The sequence below is a fragment of the Vidua chalybeata genome, chromosome 16 (genome assembly GCF_026979565.1).
Source record: "Vidua chalybeata isolate OUT-0048 chromosome 16, bVidCha1 merged haplotype, whole genome shotgun sequence".
In the NCBI taxonomy this organism is placed as follows: domain Eukaryota; kingdom Metazoa; phylum Chordata; class Aves; order Passeriformes; family Viduidae; genus Vidua; species Vidua chalybeata.
In genome coordinates, this window is record NC_071545.1 from 11,114,579 (window position 1) to 11,127,016 (window position 12,438).

The 12,438-nt window shown below is 40.2% G+C and overlaps 1 protein-coding gene across 7 annotated transcripts in view; it reads left to right on the plus strand.

Moving 5' to 3' along the window:
* Nucleotides 1-12,182, plus strand: part of GPR146 (G protein-coupled receptor 146) — a 49,354-nt gene extending 37,172 nt beyond the window's left edge. For 2 of the 7 annotated variants that reach the window (XM_053957094.1, XM_053957096.1), the window contains one exon: nucleotides 6,556-8,499. In XM_053957094.1, the coding sequence (XP_053813069.1) occupies nucleotides 6,601-7,605 (1,005 nt within the window). In that variant the 5' untranslated portion in view covers nucleotides 6,556-6,600 and the 3' untranslated portion in view covers nucleotides 7,606-8,499. The other 5 variants (XR_008433673.1, XR_008433675.1, XR_008433674.1 and 2 more) reach the window with 5 other exon arrangements.
* The last annotated feature ends 256 nt before the right edge of the window (nucleotides 12,183-12,438 follow it).

The window sequence follows — 12,438 nt, forward strand, 5'->3', positions numbered from 1 at the left end:
CCAGGGCAGCAAGCAGATTATCATGGCACAAGTGGGATCTGAATCACCAGGTAGCTGCTATGCAAACGATTTACCACGAAGATGGTACTTACAGAATGAGAGGATAAAAAAATGAGACAGAGGTTGCCAACATCTGTGGAACAATAACAAAGGTCACCCACCCACAGGAAGGAGCTCTGAAGATAACATATATTCAGAATTTCTGGAAAAACAGAGTGAGCAACCTCAAAGGGCAACCAAAGCAAAATGCAAAGACCAATTTCAGGAACGCGGGTATCTCTGTACTCGTGCCACATGAAATGGAAATGCACCCTTACAGTTCTTGAGAATGCAATCTTTATTGCTGATTCAAAATACCAAAAGAACAGCCTGAGATACCCCACAGGAAAGTCACAAAGTAGAAGTGAAAGTGTGTCCTGCTTGGAAGCCCTGTCATAAGTTGGATATGATACTGTGTGTGTCATATGAGCAAATAATGATGGGAGGTGCAGTGTTAATTGTAAGGGAGTCATCAGGGAGAGGTGAAGAGGAAAATTTTGGCCATGCAGATAGGAAACTCAAGGGGTATTTTAAGAATCAGGAAATGTACATAAGAATTTATGCATGAACAGAAGGAATGTTAAAGGAAAGGCATTGGTCTAAGGGAAGGCAATTAATTACCTATAGAGCTGGAAATGGGTTCACAGCAATCAAATTGTGCAGAATCAAGTGGGAGTAGGCAAGAGTTGGGTTATATAAGTGAAAAATCTTGGGTTTACTTTAATTATTAATTATTGCTATGCTGCTATTAAAGCAAGTTATGCAGCAAAGGGAAAGGGTTTAGAAAACCAAAACCTGAGCCTAATGAGGGGTGAAATCAGCAGGACCAGAAAGTTGGGTGACTGCTCTTCCATGAGCTGACTTGCCATGAGTGGCAAACCCCTTGTTCCCCTCTCTTTCAACTGACCCACTTTTGCTTTTTGATTTGTACTCTTTAAAATATTCAACACAGGCTTATTATATTCAATGCTACTTTGAATCAATTATCCCTGTTTGCTCGTGCCTTCTTTCACCTTACATTGCACTGAATTAACCACATTATAAATAGAACCAGTATCAATTATGAACTTCCTCTGGCTGCCAAACTGGTCAATGGTTGCACCACAAAGACATAAATGATAGGTTGGAAGGGGCTTGTTTTTCAGCCCAGGCCCCAGTATCAAGCAGGATTTTCTTCTCCACTCATGTGAAAAGCATTTTATCTGAGCTGTATCATTACATTATAAACAGCAGCAACTCAGCAACTGCATGAGAAAAGTATATTCCTACTTGCTTGCACTGCTGCATTTCCCCCCCTCACATCTAACCTGAGCTATTTAGTTTTACTTTTCTCTATATCCAGCCTAGAAGTCATTTGCTAATCCCTATGGTATGTATATAAGCTAGTAAGCCTAAAGAAATGTCATGTTACCCAGAGTGAGAGGGAACAGCAATGTGACACTTCACTCTCTAGCACTTGAGAATTCAGCGTGTTCCCCTTGATGTACAACTAATTGTAGGTTTCTAATTTTCCAAAAATATTGATCATCCATTATTTAAAGTTTTAAGAATTAATCCATAAGTAATATTCAGCATGTCCCTTTCAAAAAGCATCTTTCAAACCCTGATGAGGGGCTGACAATCTACAAAGTCATGGTTCATACATTCATACAGCACTTCTGGCCATGATTTTTAGTTTGCTCAGTCTAGATCTGAAGCAAATCTGTGCTGCCCAGCAAAGCTCTGTGTAGGACCCAGCCTTCCCCTAGGCAGCACCGGGTTTCAGATTGAGATCCTGTGGGAACTCAAGAGGACGTGACAAAGGTACATGTGTTTGGCATGTTTAGAGACTTACCTTGTTGGCAACAGCTTTATTAGCTACGTACTTTACTAGCTGTTAATTTATAATGACACCACAGCTTGTGAAAACACACTCAGAAGTCAGATAAGCCAGGTAAGAGCTACGTCACAGATACACGATAATAGAGCAAGTAGACAAACCATGTGTTGTATAAAGAGAAAAATCTGCAGAGAAAAGAGACAGTGCTGCAGCTGGATGAAGGGTAGGTTTTTAAAGTCAAATAAAATAATCCGACCATGGAATGGTCATGCTTCAAACTCTTACCCAACCTGCTCTGCAACTTAGTGCTGCATTATGAATGAAAATGTCTGAAAAAGCCTGACTGCAGCTATGGCCTCTGTAATACAACTGAGCAGAACTTCATTTTTTTTCCTCATTATTTTAAGTTTGTTTTACGGATCTTTTCTAAAATAATACTTGCCACCAAGTGCTCTCAACTTTTTGTGCTGCATTGCAAGAAGTTTTTTCTTAAGTACTTAATGGACATTGTTATCTAAATAAAACCACCTTCAGCTTTAATGGAGTGTAAGGAAATTGGCTTTTGGCCAAGTATGAGCACTCTGAAAGTGCTTCTACATGAATACCTTCCCTATTTTGTTGTTTCCTTGGTGAACTTAGGATGATCAAAGTCCTTCTAAAGTTCTGAAGCACCAAAAATGTGATGCCACAGTTTGTAACATGGAGTTATCCACAGCACATACACAATTCTGTCTGTGGACTATCTATCAAACAGGAACGGGGGAATTTTCTGCTTTTGGGAGCTGCAGCAGTTTTACAATATTCGTAATGAACCTTTAAATACAAACTGTGGTCAGACAGAGAAACTCAAGACAAGCAGGATGACCATTTTTAGATATCACAGAATACTCAGAGCTGAAGGGACCCACAAGGATCTAGTCCAAGTGTTCAGCAAATGGCCCATGTGGAGATGGGCCCACATGTGCTGGTGCTAGCATCATGCTCTAAACAACTGTGCTGATCGCGGGTTTAGTGTTTTTCCAGTATTTATTTCATTAACAGCTGCTTATTTTTCCAATAAGGGATGCTACATTGGTGTTTATTTGCTATGGAATAAAGCTTCAGAATTTCTAAATATAAGACAAATTATTTTGAAAAAGGCAGCTGTTTTGGTTGGTGATATCAGTTGGAAACATACTTCAAAGGTAGCCTCTTTTCATTAGTCTGAGGAGTTTCCATATAAACAACAGAACAACCACAGGAAAAAATTCATTATGGGATAAGTGATCAATCTGCAGTTCAAAAGCTCTTTCAAGAAGTGATCCATTTTAAAGTTGTGGAAAATACAAACATTCACATCCTTTAACTGTAAGTAATATGCAAATATCCTTGAGATTAATCAACTTTTTTTAAAAGGAAGCAGAATGGAACTCATAACTCCATTACAAAATGAGCGTTATGTTGTAACACCTTTTCACAACACCAAAACAATCTCCAAATTCAAAGTAAACACTTAGAAACTTTCCTTCCTACCTTGTTTTACAAGCTGGTTTATGTTTGCCAGCACCACAAGCACCTGTGCACTTTGTAGTACGGGAATTTTTAAATACTGATTATTCAGGATATATGGCCTATGAAAATGAAACCTCAAAGCTACATATTCTCATCCCGAGTTAAAAATAAAATCCATGCTCTTGAGTGAAAGCTGTTGACTACACTTGCAGGGAATGGCACGGGCTCTGCAGAACCCCAGCACCGATGACAAAACCATAACAAACCTGCACGCCCGTGGATTTTAAGCAGTAAATCCAAAACCCGGGCACTATATAGCTATATACAAAGCGAGCTGGATCCAACAGCTCCGAGCACCACCTCTCACTTCTTGAAACTGGCTGTAAACAGGGGAAGGGAGGGGCCAGGCGCCTGCCAAGCCAAGCAGAAACTTGTGAGTAACTTAAGAGAGGCAAAACAAGTGCAGCGCAGGCAGCGGCTCCCAGCGCCGTGCCGGGCCGGCACCATGATCCCCGGCAGAGCCGCGCCGGGGCCTGGGGGCCGGCTCGGTGCCTCGGGAGGGCGGCTCGGTGCCTCGGGAGGCCGGCTCGGTGCCTCGGGAGGGCGGCTCGGGGCAGCGGCACACGGCGATTGAAGGTGAGAGGCTGCGGAGCGCGGCGGGCGGGACGCGCGGTGCCGCTCGCCCGCGGGGGCTGCGCGTCCGGCGCGATCCCGGGCTGAGAGCGGAGGATCCGGGGCACCGCAAACAAGAGGCTGCTGCAGCCTGCACTTACGCAGCGGAGGCGACCTGGGGCTACAGAGGTGGGTGAGCGGGCAGCGGTCACTGCGAGGAGTGACCCGGGCACGGCAGAGCCGCCCCGGCAGCGACAGAAGGCACGGCCGGGCAGAAGTGCTGAGCGGGGCCTGCACAGCCAGCAGGTTCAGTGCCTTCGCTGCTAAGCGAGCCTTCAGCACGGCGGATTTCGCCTTCAGCCGCAGAAATACCTCACCTGGGAACTTGAAAGTCATCAAGAAGGTTTTCCGAGAAAGTGGTTTAATTTTGGCGTTTGTTTTTGCTCTTTTCAGAGGTAAATATTGTCACTTTCCTAAAATTAGTATTTAACAGAATGAATCGCCTGCCATTTCTATCATTAAAACAGAATTGTCGTGTTTAACCACGCTTAGAGGAGGACATAAAGAAAGAATAAGGGTAATGACTAAAACCACTTGCGAAACCAGACATCCCCCTGCTCTGTAAAATACAAAGCCTGGTAGCAAAGACTGTTGATCTTCTGAGACAGTATACAGGCAAGTTATTCAGTGGCTGATGTAATTCAGTCTGGAGTAATCAAAGCTACATGCTTAAGGATAAACCTACATAATGGAATTACGTGATTGTACCCATGCCTGTGCTTAGTCACCTTTGCACTCACCAGAATGCATATATTTGCAATATCTAATTCCAGTCTGCTGCTTGGCTTGAATCGAGTCATAACAGTTCAATGAGATGTAGTTTTGGTTCCCTTCAACTGCGAAAAAAACAGCTTTTCTTTTTCTTTCTGAAAAACCTAAACCAGCAGATGCTTCCTGAAAATAAATGGGGTTGTTCTCAGTGCTCAAAAATAGAATGAAGATAGAGAGACAATATAAAGATATGATATGGTCCACTCAACACAACAGTCTAGCTGAAGAATTGATGTGAGAAAATAAACCAAAAAAAAAAAAGTCAAGTTTTCCCACAAAGGTGAAAACCACCTTTGAAAACAATAGAACTTCTGATGCTGCCACAGAAGGCACTTCTCTGAGGAAATCCAACATGGGAAAGTGGAATAAAAACTTGCTTGCCCAGCTAAAATTACTGTATTTTTAGCCTGATTTTTAGCCTTATGTTATTTAGAAGAAAAATGCACATAAAACAACTACAGTGGGAAATAAAACATGGAAGTTCACACCGTTTTGGGACAAATTTTGTACTGTGGCTGAAGAGTCGAAGGATTAGCACCAGGGAGATGCAGTCACGTACCTGTATACTCACAGACCCCACACAGTATAATTTAGCCATCTGGTTCATGGAGTACAGCATGTTGTCTAGTAGCATTCATTTTCATTGCACAATGTTTATTGTGATTAAATCTTGCTCTCCCCTCTGGAAAGAATCCAGGTACTTGTACTTATACTTTGCTATAGGTGCTGACAGAGGAGCACACAAAACCACGGAGTGTGTGACAGGCAGAGTACGTGACATGGGAAATCACCCGCTGCCCCAGCTCTACACTGCCCCTGAAATGGGCTGCCATGAATAACAGCCATGATTTTAAGGCTGTGCCTGTTTTGAGTTGTACTTCAGAGATTATTTCTCGTTCCTGCATTTTGGATAGTGACTTTGCACGACTGATTGAAGTTCACTTGGTTTCAGTTAAAATGCTATCTCTACTGACGATAAAGCGAAGATGGCTGGGCCACAACTACTGATAGTAGCATACTTTTTAAAGAATTCGAGCTATTTTGAGAGGAAATGATAGCTGATTCTTGCCTTTTTGGAAAGTCAGGCTGCCCTGATATTAGGTTCCCTGGACTACAGAGGTCCATTGTTTTTTTTTTTTGAAACTAAATGGTTATAAGGTTGGAAGTCTGAATACAAACTGACCTATTAAAAAAAAAAAAAACAAAACACCAAAAAAACACAACTAAACCAACATCCCCCTTACACCTCATCTCCCAGTATCCTCTAGTCTTTGTCAATTTTATCAGTGATCCAGTACATATCCACCATAGTGCCTTGGATGTGCCTCCCAAGAAACTTTTTTTTTAAGGTAAAGCTTATTTAAGATGTTAGGAGATCTCTGTTTTCCATCATATTCAGTTTATATCCTTCCACTCTTCAATAGTTGCCCTTATGCATTTTTAGCTATATACAAGGTACTGTTTGACAATTTTCAAAAAATTGCATTAGTATTCATATATACATCAGTGCTTAATGATGGTTTACAGTTTACTTCTGTTGAGTGTCCTGTATCAACTAATCTGCCATTAGTTTCATTTAAATCAAAACTGCAGAACATGTATCAAGTCTAATGAAATTTTAATAAGTTTACTTTCTTCTAGACTAACAACATCGGTTAAGTGATGCATATAATCTTAAATTCAAAGTGTTTTCTTCACAGTACTTTCCATTTCATTTCTGACATAATGTTTTAACAATGCTTTCACTATTTCTCTCTCTACAGAAAAGCTGGTAACCAGCAAAGAAGACACAAAAGCTAAAAATCACTATGTGGAGCTGTGAAGCCTTAATCAACAGTACCGAGAACAGTGAGGACCAGCATCTCTGCCATGACTTCGACCTTGTGCTTTCCATCTTTTCCCTTCTCTACCTCATTGTATGTTTCCCAATTGGCCTTTGTTACAATGGCCTGCTGGTCCTAGTTAACCTCTACAACAAAGCTACTATGACTATGCCAGATGTTTACTTTGTCAACATTGCCATTGCTGGCCTCATCATCAACACTCTGGCACCAATGTACCTGCTGGGTCTTGCCAATACAAAATGGGCCATCTGGAATTCCAACAATGAAGTTTATATCACCTTCCTTATTTTATTCAACGTCTCATCGTTAGTTACCATGTACTCTACCACACTGCTCAGTCTGGACTACTACATCGAACGTGCCCTGCCCAGGACTTACATGTCCAGTGTGTACAACACCAAACACGTCTGCGGCTTCATCTGGGGTGGGGCCATGCTCACAAGCTTTTCATCTCTCCTGTTCTACGTCTGCAACCACGTGTCCACCAAAATAATCGAGTGTTCCAAGATGCAGAACCAGGAAGCAGCAGATGCCATCATGGTGTTTATCGGGTACGTCGTTCCCGCCATCGCTGTTCTCTACGCGCTGACGCTGATCCTGCGGATACGCAAGGAGGCCACGCCACTGGACCAGGACACTGGGCGCTTGGATCCATCAGTGCACAGGCTTCTGATTGCCACAGTCTGCACACAGTTCACCCTGTGGACACCCTATTACGTTATTCTCTTGGTAAGCACGTTTATTAACCTACGAGGAAGAATTCCAGATGTAAATTCCATTCAGATATTACACTTTGCCACGATTTTGTCAAAATTCCTGGCTTTCTCCAGCAGCTTTGTCATGCCTCTGCTCTACAGATACATTAACAAAAACTTTCCCAACAAATTACGGCGTTTGCTTAAAAAGATACACTGTGGGAACCAGGGGTGTTCTCACGAGCGCACAGTGGTACAGCAGGTCATGACATAGGTGTGACACAACCCCTGGTGCTCTGTGACTGCAGCACTGGGTGCTCAGTGCTGGGACTGTGACACTGCTGTGCTGGCACTCAGAGACATTTGAGAGTCCCAGCCAAGAGGCTGGAAGGGCCTTCCATTGCAGCTGAATGCAACAGTTTTAATTTTCCAGTAGTTGTTGGCTGAATTGGTGTGAGGCTCTGGCCTGCATTACCTGTGACATCTGATACCTTCAGTGCACTGAACTGCTGACAAAGGATGAACTCTGGTTTCATGGCTCTGATCTTCCTGTCTGAAGAAATCACTAAGCAGTTAATTGAAGTCTTGACTGAAGACACAGCACCTTGTATCTTGTATAGGAAAAGGTATTACCTTGTTTTCTGTACAAAGAAGTGATAGTGCTATCCTTGATGAAGTAAATAGCATTTTTTCAATGAAGATTATATAGTTGATCTTTACTGAAGATCATATTACCCAATTATACATGTCCAAATAGTAAATGCTAATTATAAATTAAATTATTTAATTTCTTTCTCCATCACTGATTCCCCTCTAAAAGAAGCCTAATTTACCTTTTTCAGAAATTATTTTCTCACACAAACTAACCTGTTTTAATGTTTGTGGTAAACTGATTTTTCTTTTAGCTACAACAAATAACAAAAATATGTTTTAATTTTCCAGTGCTTTGTTTGTATCCTAAAACATTTCAGGAATTCAGAAATATTTATTAACTAATTCTGACGGAACTCAAGAGATGTTTGTTCCACATACTAAAATGAAGGACACAGTGGTTTACAAAGTTAAATCAGAATTTAACTAGTAAAGATTGTCTGGCTAAGTGTTACGGTCCACATATGTTCATGTAACAAGAGTAATTATCTTAAAAAATAAATATGTTTATGATTAACATTTTTTATTTTCAAGGGATATGTTTGCAACAAAGAAATTAAACTCTCGTTGATCTAGGACATCACTGGAGGTTTGGAAACCATATAAAATTCTTCAATATAGGAATCCCAGTCAGCATCAGCTCTTTGCTGACCTCTCAAAAAAGCTTTCCACTGAGATTCTTGGATACACAGTAAAGTTTAGTTTCACAGTAGACTGGAAGAAATCCAATCGAGATCGCCAGATTTTACTGATTATATGAAATACGTGAGAAACACAGACATGCTGCAGGAAGTACATAAACAATTATAAAAACAAGCTACAAAGCACTGACCCAAAAAATACCTGTTCTTGTGCTGCTGTTGCATTAATGATAGGAGGGGACAGAAGGGGGGTGCAAGTGAAGCTGATACTCTCCCACTGGTGTGCGGCCACGAGACATTTTTGTCACTTAATACCTGCTACAGCATCATTTTATTGCTTAATCTGTTACAGCACAACTCAAATTCCACATGACATCATTTAAAAAATGTGACTTTTCAAGCTTCTGGTGTAGAAAAAAACATGGAGCAAGATCAGAACTGAACCTTTCCCACTGCTTAGAGCACAATCTTGTCTGATAACTGGCCCTAGTCTGTCAGCAGAGACACATACTGAAGTTACATGTGAAAAGCAGGTGAGGGACAGACCTTTCAGATCTTTTCCCATCAAGGAATTTCTTCCCATAGTCATCTTCACTTATCTTCTTTATATACAAGCATCTCTAAGTTAGCAACATCCTGGTGGAAGACTTTCCATTAATCTTTACTTTTTAAAGAGCTTTTCATATTTTACTGAATATTTTTAACCCTTAAAGCCTACAGAGTAAATAATCTATTTCTGTGGTGTTTTCAGTTTTAGCCTGTTGACGAAAACCATGTTAAGAACTGAAGCTGTTCCTTATCACTGTGTGCAGCTCACTCATTCAGTGTCCCTGTGCTGACATATGTGATAGTGGCTGCTTTCTTGGTTTTGCCCACCTTGAGAGATTTTCCATTAATTTCTACACATCTTGAGCACTCAAGCTCACTTCCACACAGAAGTGCTTAAGAACAAAATCTTTCCTTACAGATGTCAAGCAAACAGACTCCTTCTCATCTGAGGAACATTAGGTTTCTTAATGCACCACACGAAATCTCTCACGTAAAATCTGTTAAAGAAATTCCGTGCCATTATGCAGGAGGAGTTCCAGCAGGGAGGAACTGGCTTATCTGGTGTGAATAGAGGCTTTCAGAACTGGGACACTGCCAGAACAGTGTGGCTGAGCAGGCAACTTTAAGTGCAATTTCAACTTCCGTGTTGCATCCTTACTTCTATTTCCTCCTTCTCTCAAGACATCTTATTTTCTGTCTCTAAAAGAACTGTTGCCTTTATTTCTGTTCCTTTCTCTCCATGTTAAATTCTCAGTTTCAGATCATGGCCCTTGTATCATTTCTCTTTATCATTTTTCACTTCTCTGCACAATTTATTTAACTTTAATTTCTCTCCCATCCCTGCTTGTCTTGCACACCTGGTACCATTCAATACTCATGTTTACTTCATCACACTGACTCCTTTACGATGATCCAAATCTTACTCAGTGATTCAACATTACAAATTTATGTAGTAAAATGGAAGCTGCTATTAAAGAGATATAGAAAGACAGATTTTTATGGAACTTAGCCATGGGGTATCCAATCTGTTTTTTTCCTAATCTTTTTTACTGCAACAGAGCTACGGATGTTTGTCAGTATCCTTGATAAACACTAAATGTGATGGCAATCATAGATACAACAACTTGGATAATTTAATGAACAAGACTGCTATCCACTCAACCTCTTAGAAAAGGTAATTTGATTTATTAGTTGTCTCAAAGAAACTGTGCCGTGGATCTGCCTGGCTGCTGTTCTCCTAAGGGAATTCTGAACTTAATTGCAGCACCCTCACCTGGTATCTCTTAAAAAGCAGCATCCCAAAAAGAGAGAGCTTTGCAGTATTTATAGAAAGAGCAGTAGAGGAGCAACTGCAGTAAAATACTTAAGGAAATACAACGTATCATAAATTAGGAAGAACTTTTATGGACAAACACTTAAAACACAAAGTTCTCAAGAATGGGGCCTTTCCATTTCAAATAACTGAAGGTTTCTGGTGACTGTAAATAGGGGCTTATCTATTACACATTTAAATAGATATGAATAAATGACTGTATATATGCAAGATAAAAATCAGCCTACTGATGTAAAAAGAATCTGCAAAGAGTTTATTAAATTATTTCTAAAAGTGTATCATTTAAATGTAAACCTCTGAACAGGAAGGTGTACTGTATGCTTCGGTATGTATATAATGTGTACTAGAAAGTAAGCACTAGTTAAGTGCCATTATTAACAGTGTTATTTTCTCACAAAATTAAACTTAATATTTGAATTGATTTATGGCTTACAGCCCTCTTGCTGAACTGCTAATTAAGTCAAATCAATGAACTAACAAAAAATGTCATGCTCTGCTTCTGAGTTATTAACACAGCTAGCTCAAGACAGGTCCTTGTTGACCAACTTAGTAGAGGTCCCAGTTTCAAAAGTTTACATCTTGGAATCAAATCTTGTTGGTCTCTGAAGATCTAATTTCAGTTAATAAAAGAAGGTGATCAGCCACTAGAAAATTCCTGGTTCTATTACAATGAAGAGATGTGGACTCCAATAGCATGTCAAAATACTACAGAAATGGACTTTCTGGAAAGTTTCATAAAGGAAGTATTGACTCATAATACATTCTCAATAAAAAGTGTTCAAGTGTACATGATCAATAAAATGTGTGATTTTTTATTTGCTTTCTTGATAAAAACATGTTGGTAGACAAAGTTAAACCTATGTGGCTTCACTGAATGAAAACATAACAAATTGCACGACTCGGATGTCAGATTTCCAGGCCTTAATTTGACATTATTAAAATCTCATTTTTCATCAGCACGAAGTTGGCTGGGAATGAAAGCTAAAAGGCACATACCCTGCCTGACTTTTTTCAGAATAAAGAATCCTGCAATTAATGAGGCAGAGTAACAGTGCACCTGGAGATCAATGCAAACATTGGCCACATCCTGACAACTTCCTTTCCTTTGTGCTGCCACAATCAGCTTCCTGCAGAAATTCTCTTGGTTCTCAGAACAACATAATAAAATAACCCACACCTCTGGCATTCCAAAGAAAACACAGCTTTTAAGAATCTAAGGTACCTTGTAACACATTCATTGCAGTAACCACTGCACAAAGCCAAAAGATTACTCCCCATTGATCAGTTTGTTTACCCTACATATATGAAGATATTTTCTTGGCTGTGCTTTCAAAATTATTCACTTGTTCCCTTTTAGTGTTCTGTGAAGCGTAGGAAGACAGTAGTAACAGCAAACTCTATTTAAAATTATTATTGGTAAACTATTTTAAAAAAACTTCAGTCCAAGGCACTTGTATGTTTTAAGTCTTAGTCAGAAATAAATGAAAATGGCAACTGTCAGAGTGGAAGTTGCAATATTCCACCATTTAATCAAAGCCTAGTATCTGACAGGATGCCCTTACTTCCACACAGTGCTTTAAAGGGTCTTTTCTTAAACAGGAGAGCCAGCATCTCTGAACAAGTACAGAGCAGTGATTTTCTGATCCTTCATTCCACAGAGCTTTTGGATACAACCAACAAAAAGGCTGTTTCTCAGCTGGATTAGCAAAACTGCTCACACACAACACAGACTGAAGGATCTTCGGTGAGAACAGAGTTAGTTAATAAGCAGCAAGTTCACAAGCTCACAGGTTTTTGAAGAGTGAACAACTACATAAATGCAAATAAAAAGGGTTGATCAGGTACAGCAAAGTCAAGATGTTTACACCAGTACAAACCAGGCTGACATGGCACCTGAATCTGCCATTATCTGTCAATACAGAGATGTCACAGA